The sequence below is a fragment of the Phyllostomus hastatus genome, unplaced genomic scaffold (genome assembly GCF_019186645.2).
Source record: "Phyllostomus hastatus isolate PE091 unplaced genomic scaffold, TTU_PhHast_1.1 phas_contig_5, whole genome shotgun sequence".
In the NCBI taxonomy this organism is placed as follows: domain Eukaryota; kingdom Metazoa; phylum Chordata; class Mammalia; order Chiroptera; family Phyllostomidae; genus Phyllostomus; species Phyllostomus hastatus.
In genome coordinates this window covers 5,202,410-5,229,670 of record NW_025333897.1, presented here as the reverse complement: position 1 = coordinate 5,229,670, position 27,261 = coordinate 5,202,410, and the positions used below count along the sequence as shown (strand labels likewise).

Sequence of the window (27,261 nt, the reverse complement as noted above, 5' to 3'; positions counted from 1 at the left end):
TCATTCAGCAAACTTAGAGTGTTTTGAACTCTTTATCTAGTAGATTGCTTGTCTCCATTTCATTTACTTCTATTTCAGGAGTTTTGTTCTTTCTTCCATTTGGGCCGTGTTTCTTTGTCTTCTCAATCTGGCAGCCTCCCTGTTTGTTTCTATGTATTATTGTAGTAGAGCTGCTACTACTCCCTTGCTTAAAAGAGGAGCCTAATATAGTACATGTCTAGAGGAGCAGCCTTCTCTATCACCCAAGCTAGGTACTTGAGGTGTGCCCACCATGTGGGCTGTGTACACCCTCCTCTTGTAGTTGAATACTGACTGCTGCTGACAGGTCAATGGAAGGGATTTACCCAGGCCAGTCAGTCACAAGGACTGGCTGTTACCACGGACCACTGTACATCAGCTGCGGAGGGACCCACTCCATAGAGCAGGACTTATTTCAGCAAGGTTCTGTTGTCTTTTGAGTCCACCCCTTGAATGTGTTGCTTATGGAGATGGTAGGGTGGTAGTACTCCAACATGGTCCGTAGCTGTCCACCAGGTAGACTGGCTCTGGGGCCTCATGGAAGCAGGCAGGCCAAGGTTAACCACTGACTGTGTTCTGTCTAGGGCCAAGAGCATAAGCTACAAAGCAATCTGTAGATGGCTGCTATTGTGCTGGGCTTAGAGGTGCCCAAAGTGAAGCCAGATGCTGCTAGTGCCAGGCTTCAGTCAGTCTGCAAGAACTATGGGGCTCATTGAGGCCAGATGCTGCTTGTTTGAGAGGATTTAGAAATATCTGAAGCATGAGCCAAAACAAACCATTTATACAGAAAAGCCTTTGGGAACAGCTTGAGTGGGCCCTAATATTCAGTGGGACAGAGCCTCAGGCAATCAGCAGGGGTGGGTCAAACAGTGTGAGCCAGGTGGATGGAGTCTCAAGATATATTGCTCACCTACCAGTTCTGTGGCTCTGTGGTTTGGGGGAGGAAGCTCAGAAAAGGAACACCGGCTTCTGCCACCACTTCTCTCAGGGAGAAAACTGCCCCCAGGCTCTCACCCTGATGCCAGACAATTCAGTTCCTCCCTGTATGTCTCTGGTACCTTTCAATCTGAGGCTCTCATGCGAGAGCTCAGAGGGAGTGAGTCTGAGTAAGCCTGTACGTAGGCCCTTTAAGAGAACTGCCAGGGAATTTAGTAGGTTTTATCTTCCACAGCCTCAATTCCCACTGGTTTTTACTGCCAGAAGATAGATGCACTTATTTTCCTGGCACTGAAACCATGGGCTGGGGAGTCCGGTATGGAGATGGGATCCCTCACTCCGGAGATATCCCTCCCGATTTTTATCTGCCATATGTGGGTGTTGGACCAGGACATTCCGTATCTCTGTCCCTACCAGTCTTGAAGTGGTTTCTTCTTTAATTCCACAGTTGTAGGACTTTCATTGAGCTCAATTTATGGCAGTTCTGAACAATGGTTGTTCTATTTAGTTGTAATTCTGATGTGGTTTTATGAGGGCGCAAGCTGTGTTTACCTAGGCCATCTTAGCTTTCTCCAGACTTCTTTACCCAAAATGTCATATCAACTATACCATGACGTGTCTCATGTCTACAAGGAATTTTAAAACTCAAGTTTATTATGTTTACCAGTCTACAGATTTTAAGGTTCAAGTTAAATGACTCGGTAGCACAGAGATAAAGGATCTCTGCCTGTCCTATTTTGGGGTACCTTTATGGTATCCTAAGTTTTATAGGGACACAAAATTCCTTATGTCCTGGATGTTGAATCACCCATATCATATAAATCCAAAGTTTATATCCGTCCTCCTCCTCGGGGTCTCAAGTAAGTACTTGGAAAGTATGTATCTAAAAAAGTTCTTTACCTTTTTTATAGTAGTTACTTGCCCAAGATAACCAGCAGTTCCACTCTCAATAAGAGGGACATCAGCGGCCAAACACATCCTATTAACATGGTTTCGGGCAGCTGGGAAAAAAAATACTAGTTAGCAGGACTTTATTTGCAGGGGGGGATTAATTAACTTTTAATTAGGATGACATTTACACAAAAATATTTATTTTACATGCAATTTACTTACATCTGTGACCATAATACAACTGTTATAGACATTTAAGAAACATTCACTAGCAGAATTTCCAACATAAGGAATTTGTTTACCCCAGGAAAAGCACCTCTATATGTAATTATTAAATTCCAAAGTGTCACCTTCTTCTGTTGCTGTGCCTACTCCATAAACCTTGACTAAAACATTGTTTCAATGTGCTCTGAGTTCTTAACTTGCTATTATTCTAATACAATTTCAGGTAATACACGAAAGTTTAGGAGAATGTGGACTATCAATTTGGAACTATTAAGGCAGTTTAAGTAAGGCTAGGTGAAAGATGAGTTCAGTTAGATTCTTTCTGACCCTTTATATGCGACTTTATATGTTTTTTCGTTTGCTACTTCTGTCCCAAAATCGTTACACTCATTTGACAGATGTATTTACATGTGGAAGTAATTAGAGGCGAGGAATATTGGGTATTTTCACCCCACATTCCAGAAACACAGATTTGATAACAATGACTGGCTACATAACACTGGATTATATGAAACATCATCATATATTGTGAAAAGTTTTAGTTCATCTATAATGTGTGCATCTAATAGAATCCAATTCAATATCTTACAGCACCAGATATAATTCAAGAGCCATAGGTTCTGTATCAACTTTGGCATCCTGTTGCCTCATTCTCAAAACAGTGGTTTTTAGCCCTGATTGTACTTTCAAATCATATGGGGGAACTTTGAAAAAGTGACCCCATAAGTCTGGCTGAACTAGTCTTGGTAAGTTCTGAACACTGATATTTCTTGGATTTCCACATAAATGAAGGGAGTGACAGTATTTAAGTGCTGAGATAAGCGGAATCAAACATCCATGTATACACCCTATGTGATCACCCTCTTTATTATTTTTCCTTATATTCACACCTTTGATAACTAAATTCCTGCCTGGAACCAATTTTATTTAAAATTACAATCAGTTGCTAAGATTTAAACCTGATCACACATCTGTTTAAGTTCTAACTCATAAGGAAATATTTTGATTAATTCTAAATACACAAACAGCCTTGTTATGGGGAAAGAAAAATACTTAGAAATTTTAAGTATTATAATAATCTCACCTCTGTTGTCTAAAGCATTCATAACCAATATAAATTGTCGGAAAAATTCCACATTATAGTCAGGGCTACAACACAAAACAAAAAAAGATCAATAAAACAACCAGCCTTACACATGATCTTCACAGTAAAATACAGGGTCCTGAAAAGTATATTACAGTAATAATGATGCAAAAATAACTGAAATAATTAGGGGTCTCTACACTGACATAGATTTGACTTTTTCTAAACACCATAAGCAGATTTTAAAGAAATTACTTCCCCCCAATCCCTATGAGTGGCTATACATCCTTTGTGGCCAGCTACCTAGGGCTAAGAGCAAGATCTCCAACTAGCAGAAAGATGGCATGACTTCACTGGTCCCATCAGGCCTTCTCCGGGCAACAAGTGCCTGGGAACACACAAAGAGCACATTCCCAGGGTCTGCCTGGTCTCTGGCTTCACCTCACATGGTTAGGATCAGGCAGGGTTCAGGCCCCAAGAGTCCCTGCTTTTAGCAGCACTGGGAAAGCAACACAGGGTAAGGGGGTTGGTTACAGGGCTGTAGGCAAGCTTGTAGAACAAACATCCAGAGCATAAAAAAAAGAAGCTGGAGATACAAATTCCCTGAGAAAGTATAAGACTTCCTCTAATTCCAGACCTCAAATAAGAACTCATTATTTTTATACCATTTACTTGTGAGCTACATAACAACTCTAGGGTGATTGAAGCCTTGTGCTAACACCTCCAAAATGACATACTTAGTCTATCTAGCTTTACTGAAATCAGAGCATACTCATATACTGTCAAAACTATTGACCCATCAAAATTCCTAGCATTACACCACAGAAGTCACAGTCCTAAACATGAATTATTTTGGAAAGGAACCTTTAAAACTGAAAAAGACCACAGCTGAAATCAATCAGAATGAGAGCAAATAATTTAGAAAAATCTGAATCATTACATAAAAGGATTTTTCATAGTTCAGAGTACCTTTTTATTTAGAATAAAAATAAAAGATCCTTTATTAAGTTTTCAAGTAACTTATTTATTCAAAGTATTAAAATATCTCACCTCTTATCTAAATCACTCAAATCATATATATAAACTACTATAAGAATGCATCTTGACTTGTGGGCACAAACTACCACATTTTAATTATACTAGAAAAGTCATTTTTACAAAGCAAAATGACTTCAAGATCATATACTTGGCTTATACTTTATAACAAAATACCTTATACTTTAAAACTTTAATTAAAAATTTACAACAAAAATTTTGCAACATAATAATAAGAGCATACTTCATGATGCTGTCATGGTAGGCTATGATATTAGCTTTCGGGTAAAACTGCAGTACACTTTCTTTGGCAACCTGGAAAAACAAGCAACACTAAATTACTAATTTACTAAATTAATACATTTCTATCTGTATTTGAAATACATTACTGCAAATAATACTATTGTTTCATCTACTTACATATTCTTGTTCTTATTAAAAACTAAGTATTAAAATGTCAAAATTTCATTAAAAGTAAGCTATATACACATATTGATAAACTAATAAGAGGGTCACCCCACTCCCATATAGAATTCTACAAGAAAAAGCTTTGGGTGGCTGGGATGGCAGTAAAAGACACAAAACTGTACTTGAACAACAATTAAAAAAAAATTACAACTAAAAAAAAGAAAAAACAAGCTTCATCAAAAATATAAAATATAACATAGAAGTGTCATTCATTCATTCAACAAATATTGACTAAGCATCTTCTATGTATCAAGATCTGTGTAAGGAAGGCACTTGGTGAGCAAAAGTGACATTAATCTAATAACCATCTAGATAAATGTAACTACAAACTATGAGAAATCATACCCAGAAAAGCAGAGGTTATTATGAGAAGATCTGGTTTATTCTAAGAGATTTGGGACAGTACCCCCAGAGAAGGGAGCCTAATGGAGAAAAACATGGGAGTATACCACAGGGACTGGCAAAAAAATCAAAGGGAAAAGATTTCCTAACACCCCAATCAAAATGGAACATTCAAGGAACTAAAAGCCCTGGCCAGGTAGCTGTTGGTTACAGCAGTGTTTACTACCCTAAGGCTGGAGGTTCAATCCTCGGCCAGGGAACATAAAAGAATCAACCAATGAATGCATGGATATATAGAATAACAAATCGATGTTTCTCTTTCTCTCTTTAAAAAAAATCAATAAATAAAAAATTAAAAGAAAAAAAAAAGGAACTAAAGAAAGGTCAGGGTGGCTAGAACCTCAGGGGAAGCTGTTTTCTTTAAAAAGGCACAACAGCACTGGCAGGTGTGGCTCAGCTGGGCATAGCCCTGCAAAGCAGAAGGTCCCAGGCTGGATTTCCAGTCAGGGTGCATGCCTGGACTGCAGTTTAGATCCCTGATCTGCTTATGACAGGCAAACCAGTTTATGTTTCTCTCTCACATCAATGTTTCTCTCCCTCTTTTTCTCCCTTCCTACCCTCTCTCTAAAATAAATTAAGTTTAAAAAATAAAATAAAAAGGGACTACATAAACTGTAGCTTCTCTTGCCTCCCAGTATGGGAGCAGCCAACCTCTAGAGAAGGTAGGAACACAAGGTTCATCATAATCAAACAATCAGAAATTTAAATAAGAAAGGGAAACCATTTACAGGATTTGGTAGAGCACTTCCATTTCCTCAGTAGACCAAAAATGAAAGGTATCTTTAGTCCTTTACTCAGATGTCCTTTTTATTTTTCACAATACCTCAGCTGAAGAGATAGCTTTCTCCATATTCTCCTTTCTACTAGATATCTAATTAACCAATATCATAGAGGATCCATCAAATAGAAAAATAAATGAATAAATAGAAATGGTATGAGAAACAAAGTTACCTGGGCCTTTGATCTTCCAACATGTTTCTTCTGAAATAAAAACTGCCTGTTGAGGTTGCTGACATCAATAGTATCCAGATCAATCTACAAATACATAAAACCCAGATAAATCACAGAATTTCTGTTATGTTTGAGCAACATCACTATTTTCGACATAACCAAGAACTTGGATACTTGCCACATTAGTGGAGAAAATGCTTTTTGACCAAATGCCAAGATTCTTAAATAGATAATGTATATAAAAAAAATACAGGACCCATACTGATTTCTCAAAATTATTATGATCAGGGTTGGGGAAAAAAACATACAATATGAACAGAAAAGAAAACGGAGTAACAAATAAAAGATCAAGACCCAAAACAGTCATAAAATATTACAAAAAATAAAATGAGACAAAAATCTTAAACAAAAACAAACAACAAGATTTAACTCCAGAGATAACTACCCACCAAAAAAAAATTTTTGGAGAAAAAAGGAAAAAATGTTTTTGTCCTGACTGGTGTGGCTCAGTGGGTTGAACATCACCCTGCAACTGGAAAGGTTGCTGGTTCAATTACCGGTCAGGGCACAGGCGTGGGCTGTGGGCCAGGTCCCCAGTTGGGAGGCTTGTGAGTGAGTTCTCTCACACATCAATGTTTTTCTCCCTCTCTTATTTCTCCTTCCCCTTGCTCTCTCTAAAAATAAATAAAATCTTTAAAAATATTATTTTAGAAAAGATGCAAATATGTTAGTAAATTCCATATTGGCCCTAGACAGGTAGCTCACTTAGTTTTAGGGTGGAGCCACCATCAGGGCACATATAAGAAATCAACCAGTCACCCTGGCCAGTGTGCCTCAGTGGGAGCACCAGTCTGCAAATCCAAAGGTCACTGGTTCGATTCCCAGTCAAGGCCCATGCCTGGGTTGCGGGGCCAGGTCCCTAGTTGGGGCATGGGAGAGGCAACAGACCTATTGATATATCTACTGTCATTTCTTTCCCTTTCTTTCTCCTTCCCTTCCCCTCTCTTAAAAAAAAAAAATAAAATCTTAAAAAGAAAGAAAATCAACCAGTGAATGCATAAATAAGTGGAACAAATCAAAGTTTTTCTCTCTCCATATAATCAATAAATAAATTCCATATTGAAAATGCAGCCCTGGCTGGTGCAGCTCAGTGGATTGAGCACAGGCTGCAAATAAAAGGGGTGCTGGCTTGATTCCGAGTCAGGGCACATGTCTGGGTTGCCCGCCAGGTGGGGGCCGCTCAAAAGGCAACCACACGCTGATGTTTCTCTCCCTTCCCCTCTCTCTAAAAATAAATAAAATCTTAGAAAAAGAAAATGCATTATATAAGCCAACTGTACCAATCCAATCTTTTAATTTACATATTAAGATTTAACTGTGCCCTGTTTTTCTTCCTTAAATAATACTTGGCAAACAAATTTATTGAATTTTGCCAATTTCTTTAATTAAAAAATCTTCAACACAAACACAATTTCATTTACAATAGTTTCTTGAGGGCTGTAAAGAAAAATTTCTACACAAGATTTTAAAAGTATCATATTTTAAGTCTTATCTATTGCTGCTCAAAAGCAAACATAAGGGAAGAAAATGACTAAAGTCATTTTCATTTCATTTCAATAAATTTATGTGCAGAGTTATTAAATCTTCTAATTATGAAACATCTTAACAATTTTGCTTATAATTTGGGAAAATCATCAAAGCATATAACCAACCATCTAAACATATTTTCTTTGTATTTTCAAACTTTACTACAAAAATTTGAATTAAAAATTTTACTACAAAAACTAAACCAAATAAAATAGGATCAGCATTTATTTCCAAGTGCCCAAATTCACTGTCTTGTCTATTACAAAATGGTTCTTTTAAATAAGTATCAGTAGTTATCAGGTGAAGCACAACCATTTTGAATTTGTGGCACAGAAAGGAATAGGATGACAAACCCTAAAAAAAAAGCAAAGGAAAAAGAAATGTGTACGTTGTTCCCCCAATCACTCATTTATCAGCTCAAGCAGACATCTCTCTTTTTTTTTTCCCAATTCATGTTTCCACTACATCTTTAGACACTTTAAACTCACATCCAATTCCAGGAAACATCTCTGAAGAGTTTACTTTAATAGGAATAACTTGATTTAAAATTAGTCACTATAAACTAATGCAAAAGACCCTAACCAACATCTTTAATGAAATAAGTGTATTATCTATGGTAATAGCAATGAGTCACACTTATTGTTACCAAGATCAGAAAAGCACGAGCCCCAAAGGAGTTCTGCCACTTGCTTCGAGACCCAAGGTAAAATTACTAAACCCCACTGCATCTCACTTTTCTCCACATCTGTTTTTAAAAAAGTGATGAAAGTAGCGTTTGCAACCATACAGAAGTAGTGAAGATTACTCGCGTTACTGCAAGTAAACCCGTCAGGACTTCACCAAGGCTCGGGACAAGCGCTCATTTGGGTAGTAATACCGCCATCCTCTGCTCTGGATCATTTCCGAGTTCAGGGGGCCCTCTGATTTCAACAGTCACAATATGCACTAGAAATTCAATCACCTCCTGCCTCGCATTAAAGCTAAGAACTGCTCTAAGAGAGAGGCCGCTTGTACATCCTAGAGACGCCACAAATTGGTGCTGCACTGGAGGCGGAGGCCGTCCCGTCGAGGGACGCCCGGAAGACCCGGGCCCGCGGCCTCCTCGGTATCCCAAGCAGGCCCAGGGAGCAGCGAGGCCCGCTCCGTCCCCGCCGAAAAGCTTCCTCAGTTGGGCCCGGACCCCGCGGCTTCTAGGCCTGCGGTCATACCCTAACTCCGTTCCCGACCCCGGGGCCCGGGCACCACGGCCCACCATTCAGCCCGCGCGCACGCCTGGCCCTCACCAGGTCGATGTGGGTGAACCCAGTGAGCACGAGGTTCTTGAGAAGCTCACAGCCGATGCCGCCCGCGCCCACCACCAGCACCCGGCCACAGGCCACGGCCTCGGCCAGCTCGCGGGGAAGCCCCCGCGACAGAGCCATGGCGGGACAACCACGAGCGGCGACTCAGACGGAGGCGGGAGAATTGAGCCGCGACCGGAAGTGGGTGGGGGAAGGGCGACCGGGCTTCCGTTTCTGCGCACTGCGGCCGAGAGTCGGCTCCAGGTGCAGGCGGCCTAGGACCTGGGGTGAGGGCTGCCCCTTCCCAGGCTAGATTGCGAGCACCGAGAGTCTCACACTTGGGGCTATGCTACTGCCTGGTCTTGCTCTTCTTATTTTTTTTTTAATTTATTTTTTAGACACAAGGAAAAGGAGGGCGAAAGAGGTAGAGAAACATCAATTGGTTGCCTCTCGCACGCCCTGGACCGGGGACCTGGTCCCGCAACCCACTTCGCCTGAGGATGCCCAATGCACTGATCCACACTGGTCAGGACGGGTCGTGTTCTTTACGTACATCTGCAGACCCTCTGTCCGGTTTAAGAACCCTGTGGTTTGAACTGCCAGCCAAGGTTTCTTTACGGGTTAGAAAACATACACCCCTACATGTAAAGAACTCTTATAAATTAAGAAAATTAATGCCACTCCCCTCCCCCCAAATATAGGCAAAACATGTGAACAGGCAATCAAAAGAAAATGGGCAATACGATTAATAAACATATTGAAATGTAATCAAAGAAATGCAAAGTTGTATGTAAATTATTTTTACCTGTTAAACCAGCAAAAAGTTGAGAAGTGGGTTGGAAGTCTGGGTGAAAAAGGTGAAGGGATTAAGAAGTACAAATTGGAGCCCTGGCTAGTTGAGTGTAGCTCAGTGGATTGGGTGTGGGCTGCGAACCGAAGGGTTGCCGGCTGGATTCCTAGTCAGGGCACATGCCTGGGTGTGAGAGGCAACCACATATTGATGTTCCTCTCCCTTTCTCCTTTCCTTCCCCTCTCTCCAAAAATAAAATCTTAAAAAAACCAAAAGTACAAATTGGTAGTTACCAAAGTGTCATGAGGTTATAAAGTACAGCATAGGGATTATAGCCAATAATATAACTATGTATGGTGCCAGATGGCTACTTAGACTTTTATTGGAGACCACTTTGTAAGGTGTATGTGTCTAATTACTATGTTGTATACATGAAACTAATATAATATTGCATGTCAACTGTAACTGAAAAAATATTTTTTAAAAAACGGCAGAAAAAAGTATAACACTTGTCAAAGGATAGGAAAACAAGCATGAATAAAGCAGAGCTTTTAGGCATATTAAAAACTTTTGAGTTTATTTGAGCAAAAATCGATTCAAATCAGGCAGCACCCAATCTAGCTGGTAGGCGCTTTGAGGAGCTGTTAAAATCCTTTTATGAACTGAAGAGAGCAAGAACGAGAAAGTTATTACTAGGCAAAAAAGTGGGTAGGTTGGTGCAGTCACTTTCCTTTAGAGGATGATGGATTTATCAGGCAGATAACCTAGTTTGATGATATGCAGCTTAGCATAAGTAATTCCATTTGGGCCTATGGTCTTTTTTATTTAACAAGGATAATTTGGAAATATGTTTCAAAAACACTAAAATTATGCATAGCTTTTGACTCATTCATCCCAATTCAAAGAATTTGTCCTATGACAATTATCACTAATTAAAAAAAAGCCACAGAAATGGATGTTCATCGCAAGAACAAAAATTGGAAAAAAACAATAAAAATTCGTATTTTTGATGCATATTTTTTAAAAAATACCTTGCAGCAATACAAACTATTTCCTGGGCAAATAATGTTGGGGGAAATGTATCTGTTTCACATGAAACAGACACAAAACTATTTGTATGATGAAATTATGTGAAAACAAAAAATGTTAAAATCAAAAGCAAATGGAGATAAGTCTTGGAGTTTCCCTGAGCAAACAAAACAAGTTTAGTCAATAATTTAGTTTAATTACCAATCACTATGAAGACACTCCTTTATCACTGTGTAAATTGCTATGTAAAATATATCCCTGACCTGGCTGGCGTAGCTCAGTGGATTGAGCGCAGGCTGCGAACCAAAGCATCGCAGGTTCGATTCCCAGTCAGGGCACATGCCTGGGTTGCAGGCCATGGCCCCCAGCAACCACACATTGATGTTTCTCTCTCTTTCTCCCTCCCTTCCCTCTCTAAAAATAAATAAAATCTTAAAGAATAATAAAATAAAATATATCCCTGAGTCTCACTCCATGTTTTAGTGTGAGTGCTCCCAGTTTGCAAACTGCCTTTTCAGTGTGTACACAATAAACTTTTACTAATTACTACTTCTATGACTCATTGGTTTCACGTTGGCTGAACCTTTGGCAATTAAAAAACAAGAAAACCATAGTTAATATTTTTATGTATCTGTGTATGGTAGAATTATACATAATCTTATTTCTTCCTTAAAGTTTTTTTCTTTTACTGTTTATTATGGTTATCTTAATTTTTTTCCCTTTTGCCCTCCTCCACCTAGCCCACCCCTGTAGCCCACAGTCTGTACATGTCCATGGGTCATTCATACATGTTCCTTGACTAGTCCCTTCCCCTTCTTCCCATCATTTCCCCCCCATTCTCCTCCCCTCCTACAGCTATCAGTCTATTCCATGTTTCCATGTCTCTGGTTCTGTTTTTCTTGTTAGTTTATTTTATTCATTATATTCTAGTTATAGATGAAATCATATGGCATTTGTCTTTTGCCAACTGGCTTATTTCACTTAGCATAGTAGTCTCCAGCTCCATCCATGCTGTCACAAAAGGTAGGACTTTCTTCTTTCTTTCTGCTGCATAGTATTGCATTGTGTAAATGTACCAGTTTTTTAACCCACTCATCTACTGATGGGCACATGGGCTGTTTCCAACACTTAGTTAAAAATATGGAACGCTTCATGAATGTGCGTGTCACCCTTGTGCAGGGACCATGCTAATCTTTTCTGTATTGTTCCAGTTTAGTATATGTGCTGCTGAAGTGAGCACTCTTCTTTAAAATTTTGTGTTATTTCTCAGATGCTCATGTTCCTTAAAGAAAATGTTTTAATATCAGAAAAAAATTATTACCCAACCACTGACAAGAAAGGATGATTATCTAATGGTGCTAAATATTGCTATAATGGCAATCATATACATGTCAACAGTATGTGTATCGAATCAACATATTGTACACCTTAAATTTACACAATATTATATGACAAATATATTTAATTTAAAAATTATTAGCTCTGGCCGAATAACAGTTGGTTAGATTATTGTCCCAATATGCCAAGTTTGTGGGTTCAATCCCTGCCCAGTCAGGGCACATAACAAGAATCAACCAATGAATGCATAAATAAGTAGAACAAATCAATGCTTCTCTCTCTCTCTAAAATGAATAAAAAAATTATTAGAATAAAGGTAAAGATGGAAAACAGAGAAATGCTTTTGACTTCTGTGGTCTTTTTCATCAACTGCTTGACTCTCCTACTAAACACCAAGCTGATTTGTGAGGAATACTTAGGCTGCTGCTCTGATGCATAAGGTACAGGAAGCATCAAAGTGCCCAACCAGGATAGGTGGCACCCCTACATAGTGGGTTACTGATGTTCCTTTCCTGCTATTGGTCTGGCTCTCACAAAGGCCCCACCCTGGCAGGTAAACCTAAAACAGGCCCTCCACAGGATGCTGAACTTCTCTCTTTAGTCACCCAGTGAATGGGAGCCACCTTCCTCAGTTTTCCTCCTGCCTCCAACTTCTTCCCCTGGGCTTAGGCTGGGCTGGGCACCTAACTCTGAAGGCCTTTGCTTTTTTGTGTGGATATGCCTATGTGTATATGTGTAAAGTGTAAAATACTTGCCCAACAAGTTCAAACAGGTTATAAATAGAGGAAGTAAAAGCTGAAAGTCTCACCCCATACCCTAATCCTACTCCTGTGCTGGCCTTTGTCTTTCTAGATCTAGATTTTTAAATAGCAATATACAATTTTACATTTAAATGGGTTTGCATTGAATTTATTTGCACTACCTTTCTGCCTCAACAATGTATAACAACCCTACCCTTATTTACTGTGCCTGATAACGTCTCATAACTGGCTCCCCCCAGTCTCCCAATCTTTTTTATTTAGCTGAAGAACGGATTTAAGGTGATGGCTTGGACCATTTCTGGGAGTTACTCAGTGTTCCTAGGTCTCTCCCATATATCCAGGAGGCATACATGTTATTAAACTTCTGTTTTTTTCTGTTAATCTTTTATTACATTGGGGGAGTCTCAGCCAAGAATCTAGAAGGGTAAAAGGGAAAATTACTTTTGGACCCCCACAAAACCCAACATGCCTGAAGCTTACCGACCAGCCCCTTCAGTTTGTACACAGCCAGCCACTTTCCTTCAAGTGCATGAGGGGGCAGGATCAGGTAGGATTCTAACCAGACACACACTGACCAGGAAAACCCCACCTCATGATAATCTGAGCCTAATGTGTTATTTACCAGAGCAGCAAACCAAATTGTATACACCCAGTTTCCTCATCTCTACAGGCAGAGAGCAAGTCTGTACACAACTGGTGTGAATGTTTTTATATTGCTGTCAAGGGGTAGCAGAATGGAAAGGGTTAATAACAAAAACCAAATGGAAAGAGGATGAAACCAGGAAGTCAACTTAATGCTGCCTGTCACTACCAGAGCCAGTAAGTAGAAACAAGGATTGGATCTTACGGGCATTTTATTCAGATGGCCAGGGATATGAGAAGACAGTGGGTTATGTATCCTGAAAGGCCATCTTACATCTCATCTCAAGCCAACCTTTTTTTATAAGAGGGTAGGTAAGGGGTTTGGAATTCAGGGGAAAAGGTTAATCAGATAAAAGCTGCAGCCCTTCCATTTCCCTTGCATTCTTTCCTCTGCTGACTGGTGATTATCTGTGTGTCCCTCCTCCATGATGTTCCCTCCCTGGAGCACAAAGGCTCAGATTCCATCTTCATTGCTTGTAGTCCTCCTGGGGCAGGAAGGTAGAATTGCTTGTGGGTCTCCTGGAGTTAGGATAGGGCCAGTCATACATTCCCATTTCTGGAATAATAGCTTCCTACATGCATTAATTGCCAAGCTTATTAACTATATAACTAAAGCTAAAAAACTGGCAACTCTTGAGTTCCCCCATGGAAGAGAAACTGGCAAAGTAGATGGATGGATGAAAGGACAGTGTTCAGAATTCAGCAAGAGCCCCCTTCCAGTGATAATGCAAGGGCAGAAGATATCAGTTTAAGAGATGTTCAAACCTGCAGAGAAATTTTAAGATTTATTTCTTAGAGAGAGGAGAAGGGAGAAAGAAAGGGGAAACATCCATCAATGTGTGAGAGGAAAATGATGGGCCACCTCTCACGCACCCCCAAGTGGGCACCTGGGCCCCAACTCAGGCATGGCAACGTTTTGATTCGCAGTCTGGTCCTCAACCCACTGAACCACACTAGCCAGGGCAGAATTTTTATGAGTTTAAATTGATAACAAGAAGTGAAATCTCAAGAGACTGAAAAAATTCTCCAGAGATGGCAGTTTTGAAGCTTATTTTATACACATACTAAAATGAGGAGACATAAGGAGGGTTATATGAAACCCATTGGTGGTAGATTAAGAGTCGAGAGAAAGCAAAGTGAGGAAAAAGAGAAAAACGTACTTCTTTTACACTGGTGGTACAGGATACTTAATAATGAACATTTACAGCACACAGAGATGGTATGGGGTACCGTGGTCTGGAGTTCTGGTGCCAAGATTGTGCCTTGAGGGGTCTGGAAAAGATCACTCTCAGATTTCAAAGGTAGATTACGTTAGATGCAAAAAGACAATAGGTTCACTTAATGTAGAGAGTGACCTTTGTTAAGGAAGCTAAAGGTCTAGGACATGACTACCCACCATGACTCACATTTAGTTAGGAAGTTTTATGTTCAGATCATCCTGTGGGATTACTTTCAGTCCGTGAGTTTGTAAGGTTGCCATGTAGGACTCCCCTGAGCTTGTCAGGTATAGTGTGTGGCCCTTTTTAGGCCACAGTAGAAATAAGTGAGGGCAGGGAGTGTGGGGTGGGAGAACATGGAGTAGATATAAACAGCTAGTGTCACAGGATGAGAGCCTGGAGCATCTGGAGCAGGTGGAGTGGCTTGACCTATCAGCATCCAGGGACTGCAACCGAGTTCACGGAGGTGCAGGAGCAGCAGGTGTAAATAGATGCTGACCACTGCTCATGGCTCTTCAGCTGCTCTCCCTCCTAAATGCCCACCAGGCTGCATGTGCAGGGAATGCCTGCCCTCTGGGCTAAAGAGGAACCTCATTCCAAGCTACTACTGTGGAGAAAGGCCACTGACCCTGGAAGGATAGACGAGCCCACAGCCAGGACATTTTAAATCTTGCTTCAGTCCCAGCATGGTGCCAAAAAGTGAGACACTTAAAAACAAGAGTGCAGCTGGTGTAGCTCAGTGGATTGAGCGTGGGCTGCGAACCAAAGGGTCGCTGGTTTGATTCCCAGTCAGGGTGCATGCCTGGTTTGTGAGGCAGGTCCCCAGTACAGGGTGTGCAAGAGGCAACCACACACTGATGTTTCTCCCCCTCTTTTTCTCCTTCTCTTCCCCTCTCTCTGAAAATGAATAAATAAAATCTTAAAAAAACAAACAAACAAAAAATAAGAATGAATAACTTGCAGTCAAAATGAAGTAAAAACACAAATTTGAACATTAAAATTTGTTTTCATTTATATAAATAAAGGGGAATATTCTACTTCAATAATAATTCATCTGGGTCTTCTTGTACAACACAAAATTCTTCCATAGGAGTCTGCTGATTTTGAGGCCAGCAACTCTTCTCACATGTGTAAATTAGAACTGTTCCAAATTCCACAGAAAGACCTGAAAAATATAACACATTCAGGATTCCAGCAAAGAGAAAGTGTTATGAGAAACATTCAATATCTGAGTTTGCTTAGTGGACAGAGGCCAGACACTGGAGCAAACCTACTTAGGGTGGTACTCCAGCTCTACTACCTGGAGCAAGAGACTTCACCTCCCTGTAATGATGATTCTATTCATCACGATGGCAAGAATGTTGTGAGGGGGATTACACAAACTAATTCATGTAAAATACTTATTACAGAGCCTGGCACATCTTATGTGTTCACCGTCTAACAAAGAGGTTAAGCAATTAGATGATAATAGAAGGAAAGAAGAAAAATGGCTCAATATCAGGATAACCAGTGTTGATACAAGGAGTCATTTTACCTTACAAGCTGAAAAAATCATTGTGTAAAGCAAAATTAGTGTTTACTAATTTTCAGTCACAATATAGTTACTCTTTCCTACAGTAAATGACCACTGATGATGAAAAGCAGATTTAACAGGAAAATATACTTTAAAAAGTTATTTTTTAATATCTTTACTATATCCTCATACTTTTAAAAAAGATTTTATTTACTTATTTTTAGAGAGAAGGAAGGGAAGGAGAGAGGGAGAGAAACATCAATGTGTAGTTGCCTCTCATGTGCCACCCCGCCGCACTGGGGACCTGGCCTGCAACCCAGGTACATGCCATAGACTGGGAAATGAACCCTTTGGTTCATAGGCCTGTGCTCAATCCACTGAGCTATGCCAGTCAAACCAGGAAAATATACTTTAAAAATAAAAACAAATCTAATCAAGTCTTCATTACAGCTGTCTAAACAATCTGACAGTGAAAAATCATTTAAAAATATATCATTCCAACAGAACATGCTACCTCCAAGAAAGGGTTCAGGCAAAATATAGAAAATAAATCCTAAGAGTTTATAGAAATGTATCAATGAATGGAGCCACGAAGAATGGTACCAAGGAAACATGAGCAACAACTCCTGCTAATATCAGAACAGGAAGACAGGACAACAAGATGAGATGCGTAAGTGGTTTGAAGCAGTCGAGGAAAAATGTTTAAAAAAATGTAAGCAGGGATAATGGAAAGAAAATGATCAACAACAGAAGAAAGAAGGCCAAAACAGAGCTGACTAGAGAGAAATAACCTGGTGCCTTTGACATAATTTCTAACAAGAATATGCAACACGCAAAGGGTAGGAAAGGGCTGGAGACTCGGAACTAGTAACCGCCAAGATACAGGAAAAGGCAGTGCAAGAAATAAAATACCAAGTATCTGAGTAGTGCACATGAAGCCTGAGCTCAGAGACCTGTCACACTGGGGGTGAAGGAGGGCTCGGAGACAAGGAAATGTATGAAGGTAAAGACAGGCCCATTATACACCTAATAAAAAATATCAGAAACCACAGCTACAGACACAACAAAAATAATTTCAGAAATGAAAAGGAAGAAAAACTAAATATGTTGGTTCAAAAACCAATCTTGTCCCATGGTAAAAGGTTTATAAAAAAATGGGACAGCAAGAAGTAACTGGTTTAGTGACTGAACTTCATGAATAATGAAAATTCTACAAGTAACCCATCATGAGTGTTAGTTACAAGGGGGGAACACAGGCTTCCCTCAGACTTCTACAGGGCAACACTCAATGCCAAAAGATATCTATGTAAAAGCGAAAGATCTCAGGGATTTTCATAAAAATGTATTTCTCGGTGAGACCCAGCCATGGGAGCTGACAAAAGGTAAGAGGTAAAAGGGCAGGTGGGCCCTTGGCTCACTATACAGTGACAGCACCGGCCTACAATGCTCTACAGAAACTGGGGCTTAAGTATTTTCTACATGCGTTGTCCTTCAAATACAAAGACAGACTAGCACACACATTCTTTTTTTTTTTTTAATTATGGTTTTGAAAAAGAGAGAGAGAGAGAGAGAGAGAGAAACATTGATTTGTTGTTCCACTTATTCATGCATTCATTAGGTGATTTCCACATGTGCCCTGACCGGGGATTGAATCCTCAACTTCTGTATATCAGGAGGATACTCTAACCAACTGAACTACTTACTGGGCCAGGGCCAAACACAAGGCCATGACACCTATGAGCCCTCCTAGAGGCTATTACTTGATAGAATCTAGCTTCCAGAGAAGAATCAAAGTAAAGGATTTAAGTATAGTAAAGCTAAAATGTAGATTGGTGTAAACGTGAAAATCACTTAAACATAAAACTAAGGCTAAGTAGCTGGAGATTTATTTTTTACTTGATAAAATAAAAAATGATACTAAAATATTTGGAGATGGACTAGGGTATAAATTTTTATTTTATCCTCATGGACTCTGAGACTCCTGAAACTGATTACTTTTCCCTTGTAGACACCATGACAAGAAGTTTACAACAAGCACTGTCTGATCTGGCTCAGAGGGTTGAGTGCCAGCCTAAGAACCCAAAGGTCACTAGTTCGATTCCCAGTCGGGGCACATGCATGGGTTGCAGGCCAGGTCCCAGGTTGGGGGCCTGTGAGAATCAATCAATGTTCCTGTTCTTCTATTATTCCCTTCCCTCCTTTCCTCCCTCCCTTAAAAATAAACCTTTAAAACAAAAGTTTACAACCAGCTTTTATGACCCATTTTCAAAAAATATTTCATGTATTTACGACTTCCTGACATTATATGATTCTTCTGATTTCTTCTACTCTTACTTTCTTTGACTTTTTCTCATTTACTTGAAACAGCATTTAAAATTCCTGAAATTTTTTTTAAAGATTTTATTTATTTACTTTAGGGAGGGAAGGGAGGGGAGATAGAGAGAGAGAGAGAGAGAGAGAGAGAGAGAGAAACATCAATGTGCGGTTGCTGGGGGTTATGGCCTGCAACCCAGGAATGTACCCTAGCTGGGAATCGAACCTGGGACACTTTGGTCCCAGCCCGCACTCAATCCACTGAGCTACGCCAGCCAGGGCAAAAATTCCTGAATTTTAAGCATCTTTACAACCTAAGAAATTTTTAGAACATAGTATTTATTAATTCTGTGAAGATCTAGTAAGTGAACAGTAGCTATTTTTCTTTTTTGAATATATTTTACTCATTATGCTATTACAGTTGTCCCATTTCCCCCCTTCACTCCCCTCCACCCAGTACACCCCCTCCCAGCCACATTTCCGTCCTTTAGTTCATGTCCACGGGTCATATATATAAGTTCTTTGGCTTCTACCTTTTCCATACTATTCTTACCCTCCCCCTGTCTGTTTTCTACCTACCATCTGTGCTGCTTATTCTCTGTACCTTTTCCCCCTCTCTCCCCCTCCCACTACCCTGTTGATAACCCTCCATGCGATCTCCATTTCTGTGGTTCTGTTCCTGTTCTAGTTCTTTGCTTAGTTTGCTTTTGTTTTTGTTTTAGGTGTGGGTGTTAATAACTCTGAGTTTGCTGTCATTCTGCTGTTCCTATTTTTTATTTTCTTTTTCTTAGATAAGTCCCTTTAACATTTCATATAATAAGGGCTTGGTGATGATGAACTCCTTGAACTTGACCTTATCTGAGAAGCACTTTATCTGCCCTTCCATTCTAAATGAAAGCTTTGCTAGATAGAGCAATCTGGGATGTAGGTCCTTCCCTTTCATGACTTAGAATACTTCTTCCTAGCCCCTTCTTGCCTGCAAGGTCTCTTTTGAGAAATCAGCTGACAGTCTTATAGGAAGTCCTTTGTAAGGAACTGTCTCCTTTTCTCCTGCTGCTTCTAGTATTCTCTCCTTATCTTTAGTCTTGGCTAATGCAATTATAATGTGCCTTGGTATGTTCCTCCTTGGGTCCAACTTCTCTGGGACTCTCTGAGCTTCCTGGACTTCCTGGAAGTCTATTTCCTTGGCCAGATTGGGGAAGTTCTCCTTTATTATTTGTGCAAATAAGTTTTCCACTTGTTGCTCCTCTTCCCCTTCTGGTACCCCTATAATTCAGATGTTGGAATGTTTAAAGATGTCCTGGAGGTTCCCTAAGCCTCTCCTTTTTTTGAATTCTATTTCTTCCTTCTTTTCTGATGGTATATTTTTTTCTTCCTTCTGGTCCACATCGTTGATTTCAGTCCCAGTTTCCTTCCCTTCACTATTAGTTCCCTCTACATTTTCCTTTATTTCACTTAGTGTAGCCTTCATTTTTTTCATCTAATTTGCAACCAAATTCAACCAATTCTGTGAGCATCCTGATTACCAGTGTTTTGAACTGCGCATCTGATAGGCTGGCTACCTCTTCATCGCTTAGTTGTATTTTTTCTGGAACTTTGATCTGTTCTTTCAATTGGGCCATTTTTTTTGTCTTGACGCACCTGTTCATAGTGAGGGGCGGAGCCTTAGGTATTCATCAGGGCGGGGCAACCCACGTGGCTGGGTTGTGATGCTGTATGTGGGGGAGGGTTCTGAGAGGGAACAGTGCCACTTGCTCCACTCTCTGACAGTTTTCAGTCACTTCCCCTTCTACCCACAAGCAAATTGGGCCCTTCTTCTGGTGCTGATTCCTGGGTGGGTGGGTTTGTGTATGTTCTAGGACCCTGTGGGTCTCTCCAACGAACTCTCCTGTGAGGCTGGGAGTTTCTCCCGCTGCTGCCTCAACCCCCACAGGTGTTTTCAATCAGTGGTTTGAGGCTTTATTTCCCCTCGCTGGAGCTGTTAGTTGTGTGGTCTTTCTTGCTTCCCGATTGTTCCTCCTGGTTTAACTACGTGTGAACGTGGGACTGCCTGCTCCACCAGCCGCCACTGTTCCCTTGCTGACCAGCTGCAGCCTTGTACACCCCGCTCCACAATCAGGCGCTGGTCCGCCAGCTGCCACCTTGCTTGCCCCGGTCCTCCAGAAAAATAGCTTTAAAAAACTTATTCTTGCCCTATCAGTGTGACCCAGTTGGTTGGGCATGCAGCCCACAAATTCAAAGGTTGCTATTTTGGTTTGTTCTCAGGGCACATTCCTGAGTAGTATAGGTTTGTTCCTAGTCGGGATGCATAAGAGAGGCAACCCATCAGTTTCTCTTTCACACTGATGTTTCTCTCCCACCCCTTCCCACTTTCTAAAAATAAAGAAATACAATCTTTGAAAAAATTTATTCTTTGGTAAAAATGTCTTAAGGTTATAGCCCTGGCTGGCGTAGCTCAGTGGATTGAGAGCGGGCTGTGAAACAAAGCGTCGCAGGTTCGATTCCCAGTCAGGGCACATGCCTGGGTTGTAGGCCACAGCCCCCAGCAACCGCACATTGATGTTTCTCTCTCTATCTCCCTCCCTTCCCTCTCTAAAAATAAATAAATAAATTCTTTTAAAAATGTCTTAAGGTTATATTACTGGTTTGAATTTTTTTTTAATTTTTTAATTTATTTTTAGAGAGGGAAGGGAGGCAGAAAGAAAGAGAGAAACGTCAATGTGCGGTTGCTGGGGGCTGTGGCCTGCAACCCAGGCATGTGCCCTGACTGGGAATCGAACCTGCGACATTGGTTCGCAGCCCGTGCTCAATCCACTGAGCTATGCCAGCCAGGGCCTCTGGTTTGAATTCTTTAAATGCAATGTAATTACTCCTGGGCAATTCTCTAAAATAACATAATTGAATTAAGATTTTACTGAAGAATTATGGATTACTAAAATGTTCCCTAGAATATATTTTCAGCAGAAATACCCATAAATTGAAGAAAAATTAGCATGCCAATACAGAAAATAAAATGATCAAATAGTTTCATAATGAAGAATATGGTCTCTTAAGATTTTGTTAAAATGGATATGTAAGTTACAGCTAACTTGCAGAAACAGACCCCACTGGAAAAAGAAGGGTTTACCTTTTCTTGTCTATTATAGTAAGGGGACAAATGCATACTATCACAAAATGAAACATGGAGGGACTTCCGGCCAAGATGGAGGCGTATGTAGACATACTGTGCCTCCTTGCACAACCAAAAGAAGGACAACAAATTTAAAAACAAAAAACAACCAGGAGTGACAGAATATCGAACTGTATGGAAGTTCAACGACCAAGAAGTTAAAGTAGACACATTCATCTAGACTGGTAGAAGGGGTGGAGACAGGCAGCCAGGTGGACAGGACTCACAGCAAGGCAGCTGCTGGAGGACCAGGATGGGCAAGGTGGTGGCTAGCAGACAGGGCAGTCCCACATTTGTGTGCAGATAAACCAGGAGGAACAACTAGGGAACAAGACCGACAGCAAAACCCAGGGTTCCAGTGTAAGGAAATAAAAGCCTACAAAAGTTATTTTTTTTGTTTTCACTTCTTACCTGCATTTTGCCTCTTTTTCTGTGTCTTTTTTAAATTTTTTTAATATATTTTTTATTGATTTTACTATTACAGTTGTCCCATTTCCCCCTTCACTCCCCTCCACCCAGTACACCCCCTCCCACCCACATTCCCCCCTTCAGTTCATGTTCATGTGTCATACTTATAAGTTCTTTAGCTTCTGCATTTTCCGTACCATTCTTAACCTCCCCCTATTTTCTACCTACCATCTATGCTACTTATTCTCTGTACCTTTTCCCTTCTCTCTCCCTATCCCACTCCCCTGTTGATAACCCTCCATGTGATCTCCATTTCTGTGGTTTTGTTCCTGTTCTAGTTGTTTGCTTAGTTTGCTTTTGTTGTTTTAGGTGTGGTTGTTCATAATTGTGAGTTAGCTGTTATTTTACTGTACATGTTTTTTATCTTCTTTTTCTTAGATAAGTCCCTTTAACATTTCATATAATAAGGGCTTGGTGATGATGAACTCCTTTAACTTCACCTTATCTGAGAAGCTCTTGTGGGGGAGGGGTCCAAGAGGGAACAATGGCACTTGCTCTATTCTCTGTGGCATTTCAGTCACTTCCCCCACTTCCCACAAGCAAACTGGGCCCTCTGGTGCTGATTCCTGTATGGGTAGGTTTGTGTGCGTTCTAGGACCCTGTGAGTCTCTCCAGTGAACTCTCCTGTGAGGCTTGGAGTTTCTCCTGCTGCCACCTCAACCCCCCACCAGTGTTTTCAATCAGAGGTTTGAGGCTTTATTTACCGGAGCTGGGGCCCTGGACTGCGCCATCTGTCTTGCTCCCCAATTGTCCCTCCCAGTTTATCTGCCCACTCCACCAGTCACTGCCTCACTGGGTCTGCCAGCCACTGCTTTGCTCGCCCTGATCCTCCAGCAGCTGCCTTGCCGAGAGTCCTCACCTGGCTGCCCGACTCCACCCCTCTTTCCGGTCTGGATGGATGTTTCTTCTTTAACTCCTTGGTTGTCAGACTTACATACAGTTCAATTTTCTGTCAGTTCTGGTTGTTTTTTTAAATTGTTGCTGTCCTTCTTTTGGCAGAGTGTGTCTACCTACACCTCCATCTTGGCCGGAAGTCCTATCAACCCTTCTTAAACTACGCCAAAAAACTGAAGACAAGAAAATACTAAATCATCCTATGAGGTAGCATTACCCTAAAACCAACCCCAGACTAAGGACACTACAAGAAGCCCTGGCTAGTGTGGCTAGTGGACTGAGTGCTAGCCCACAAATGAAAAGGTCACAGGTTTGTTTCCTGGCTGGGGCACACGCCTGGGTTGCAGGCCAGGTCCCCAGCTGGTGGCATGTGAGAAGCAACCAATTAATGTATCTCTCACAGATCGATGTTTCTCTCCCTGTCTTTCTCCCTCCCTTCCCCATTTTCTAAAAATAAATAAATAAATCTTAAAAAGATTAAAATAAAAATAAATACACAAAGCCTTTTTAAAAAATTAAATCTATTGCCTTTATTTTCCCCTTTCTTCTGCCAACTTTCATTGGTTGGTCTTCATCTGCTAACCCTTTAAGGTATACAGTTAGGTCAATAATTTGAGATCTTTGTTTTTTTTATTTAAGATTTTATTTATTTTCAGAGAAAGGAGAAAGGAGGGAGAAAAAGAGAAACATCAATGTGTTGTTGCCTCTTGGGCGCCCTCTACTGGGGACCTGGCACACAACCAAGGTATGTGCCCTGAGTGGGAAATCAAACCAGTGACCCTTTGTTTCACAGGCTCACACTCAATCCACTGAGCCACTCCAGCCATGGCTTCTTTGTTTTTAATTTATGTGCTTACAGATCTAACTTTTCCCTCTTAGCACTGCTTTCACTATCTCTCATAAATATATTCAAGAAGGGGAGTGTGAGTAACAGGAGAGAATGGAAAGGGTCTACTCGAAGAACATGTATAAAGGATCCATGGACATGGACAACAGTGTATGGACTGACTGTGTGTGTGTGGGGGGGGATAAGACGGGCAGGGGAGAGCAACAGGGGAAAAATTGGGACAGCTGTAATTGAAAAATAAAAATATACATATATTCAACAATGTTAGAGAACACAATCAACACACCCATATTAGTTGTATTTCCACATACTTGCAATGAACAATCCTGAAAGAAAACTTTAAAAATCAACCAACATTTTATAATAGCATGAAAAAGAATAAAATACTCAGTAATAAACTTAACAAAGGAGGCAAAAGTCTTATACACTAAAAACTACAAAACACTTCTTAAGGAAATGAAAGACAACACAAATAAATGGAAAGACATCCTGTGTTCATAAATTAGAAGAAATAATATTGTTAATATAACAGTACAACTCACAGTGATCTACAGATTCAAAGCTACCCCTATCAAAACCCAGCAGTGTTTTTTAAGAAAATGAAAAACATTCTAAAATTCGTAAGAAATCTCAGGGTACCACAAATAACCAAAATAATGTTGAAATATAAGAACAAAGTTGAGACCTGGCTGGTGTTGCTCAGTGGATTGAGCTCGGGCTGCAAACCAAAGGGCTGCCAGTTTGATTCCCAGTCAGGACATATGCCTGGGTTGCAGGCCAGGTCCCCAGCAACCACACATTGATATTTCTCTCCTCCTCTTTCTCCCTCCCTTCCCCTCTCTCTAAAAATAAATTAATAAAATATTTTTTTTAAAAAAGAACAAAGTTGAAGGAGTCACATTTCTTGATTTTAAAACTTACTATAAAGCTATGGTATTCAAAATAGCATGGTACTGACATAAAGATAGATAAACCAATGCAATAGTGATCCCTCATATGGTCTAATCATTTTTCACACAAGTGACATGTCCATTCAAAGGGGAAAGAAAAATCTTTCAACAAATGATGCAGGGAAAACTGGATATCCACATGCAAAACCATGATGTTGGACTTTTAATTTATATCATCTACAAAAATTAATTGGAAATGGATAAAAAACCTAAATTCATGAGCTAAAGATATAAAACTCTTAGAAGAAAAAACAGGTGAAAATATTCACAACCTTGGATTAGGCAGTGGTTTCTTAAGTGTGACACCAAAAGTACAAGTAATAAAAGAAAAAAATAGATAAATGACCTTCTTCAAAATTAAAAACTTTTATGTTGGATTCCCATTCTCAGCCTCCAATTTGATACTATATAGCTTTATTAATAAAAATCTGTGGTATTATGGAAACACTTTATTTTTTTTGGTTTTAGCTATTTGTTAAGTCACATTAGATAGCCCACAGAATGAGGAGAATCATTTGTAAATCATATATATGATAATTTGGTTAAGAGATTAATATGCAAAATATATGAAGAACTCATATACTTCAACAACAGAAAGATAACCCAAGAAGAGAACTTGTATAAACACTTATCCAAATAAAGATGTTTAAATAGCCAATAAACATAGAAAAAGATGCTTAAATTAACATAATTAGTTATTAGAGAAATGCAAATAAAAACTGTAATGAGATACCATCTCACACCCAGCAGGATGGCTATTATGAAAGGAACAGAAAATAACAAGCGTTGGCAACGATGTGGTGTGGATGTAAAATGGTGCAGCCACTTGGTAAACAGTTTGGAGGCTGCTCGGTAAAGGTGACCACAGATTTACCATGACCCAACAATGCAATTTCTAATATATACCCCAAAGAATTGAAAACTGGGACTCAAACGGTTACTTGTATCCCACTGTTTACAGAAGCATTACTCGTAACAGCCAAAAGATGGAAGCCCTCATTAACAAATGAATAAACACAATCTGTGCATACACAGAATGGAATATTATTCAGCTTTAAAAAAAGGCAAATTCTGATACATGCTACAACATGAATGAATCCTGAAATATTATTCAGAGTGAAATAAGCCAGACATAAAAAGACACATTTTATATGATTCTCCTTATATGAATATGAGGTATCTAAGATACGCAAATTCATGGATGGAAAGCAGAATAGAGGTTACCAATGACTGGAGGAAGAAGGAACGGTGAGCGAATTCTTTTTTTGGTAGGTAGGGGTAGTTAATTTTTCATGGGTACAGATTTTTGATCTGCAGTGATTTAAAAGTTCTGGAAATAAACAGGGTTAGTGGTTGTGCAACATTGTAAATATACTTAATACCATTGAATTGTACACTTAAAAATGGCTAAAATTGTAAGATTTATATTATGTACCTTTTATCACAAAATTTTTTTAAAAATCTATTGTATTCTGATATACTAGCAGCAAACGTTAGAAACCTAAAAATTTTTAAATCCTTACCTGAGGACCTGTTTACTGATTTCAGAGAGAGGAAAAGGAGGGGAGAGAGAGAAACACTGATGTGAGAAATATCGATCAGTTGCCTCTCGCACATGCCCTGACTGGGGACCAAAACCACTACCCTGGCATGTGCCCTGACTGGCAATCGAACCTGCGAACTTTCAATTTACAGGACAATGCTCCAACCAACTGAGTCACACCAGCCAAGGCAGAAATTGAAAATTTTAAGATGCCATTTCCAACAGCATAGAAAAGTATTAAATATTAGGGGGGAAAACAGAAAAGTGACGTACAAGACTATAAAATGAAAACTACAGGATACTACTACAAGAAATCAAAGACAAACTAAATAAATGGAGAGGGAGTCTATGCACATGGGTTGCAAGACTCAATATTGTTAAGATACCAATTCTCTCCAAACTGCAATCCCAATAGAAATCCCAGGAAGTCTTTTATTTTAAGGAAATTGACTATCACATTCTAAAATACATATACATAGAAATGCAAAGGACCCATAAGAGCCAAAATGTCTTTGAAAAAGGAAAAATAAAGCTGAAAGACTAACACTACCAGATTACAAGTCTTATTATAAAGCTGCAGTAATCAAGACAGTTGTGGCGGTGGAGTTGAGACAGAAAACAGATTAATGAAGCAGAATGCAGACTGGAGAGTGCAGAAGTACATTCACATGTATATGGACAACCAGTTTTCAACAAAGGTGAAAAGACTCAGCAGACAAAGGACAGCCTTATCAATAAATGGTACTGAAAACAACTGGTTATTCACACAAAGAGAATAAACTGTGATTCATACCTCACACCCCCAAAATTAATTCAAAATGGGTATAAATCTAAATGTAAAATTTAAAACTAGAAGAAAACCTGGCAGACAGTCTTTGCGTCCTTGGGTTAGACAAATATTTCTTGGATC

The 27,261-nt window shown here is 39.9% G+C and overlaps 2 protein-coding genes and 1 non-coding gene across 4 annotated transcripts in view; all 3 read right to left on the bottom strand.

Annotated features, from left to right (window-relative positions):
* UBA2 (ubiquitin like modifier activating enzyme 2) overlaps positions 1 to 9,067 on the bottom strand; it is a 43,392-nt gene extending 34,325 nt beyond the window's left edge. The window contains exons 1-5 of the mRNA XM_045846797.1: positions 8,881 to 9,067; positions 6,011 to 6,094; positions 4,434 to 4,504; positions 3,155 to 3,219; positions 1,855 to 1,955 (exon numbers count right to left, since the gene is read on the bottom strand). Coding sequence (XP_045702753.1) covers positions 1,855 to 1,955; positions 3,155 to 3,219; positions 4,434 to 4,504; positions 6,011 to 6,094; positions 8,881 to 9,018 — 459 coding nt within the window. The 5' untranslated portion in view covers positions 9,019 to 9,067. The remainder of the gene's footprint in view (positions 1 to 1,854; positions 1,956 to 3,154; positions 3,220 to 4,433; positions 4,505 to 6,010; positions 6,095 to 8,880) is intronic.
* Positions 9,068 to 11,830: 2,763 nt separating this feature from the next.
* Positions 11,831 to 11,936, bottom strand: LOC123823918. Its single transcript, XR_006786615.1, has one exon. It is a non-coding gene; the product is annotated as a U6 spliceosomal RNA (small nuclear RNA).
* A 3,704-nt stretch (positions 11,937 to 15,640) lies between these two features.
* PDCD2L (programmed cell death 2 like) overlaps positions 15,641 to 27,261 on the bottom strand; it is a 31,082-nt gene continuing 19,461 nt past the window's right edge. For both annotated transcript variants that reach the window (XM_045846565.1, XM_045846564.1), the window contains one exon: positions 15,641 to 15,819. In XM_045846565.1, the coding sequence (XP_045702521.1) occupies positions 15,689 to 15,819 (131 nt within the window). In that variant the 3' untranslated portion in view covers positions 15,641 to 15,688. The remainder of the gene's footprint in view (positions 15,820 to 27,261) is intronic.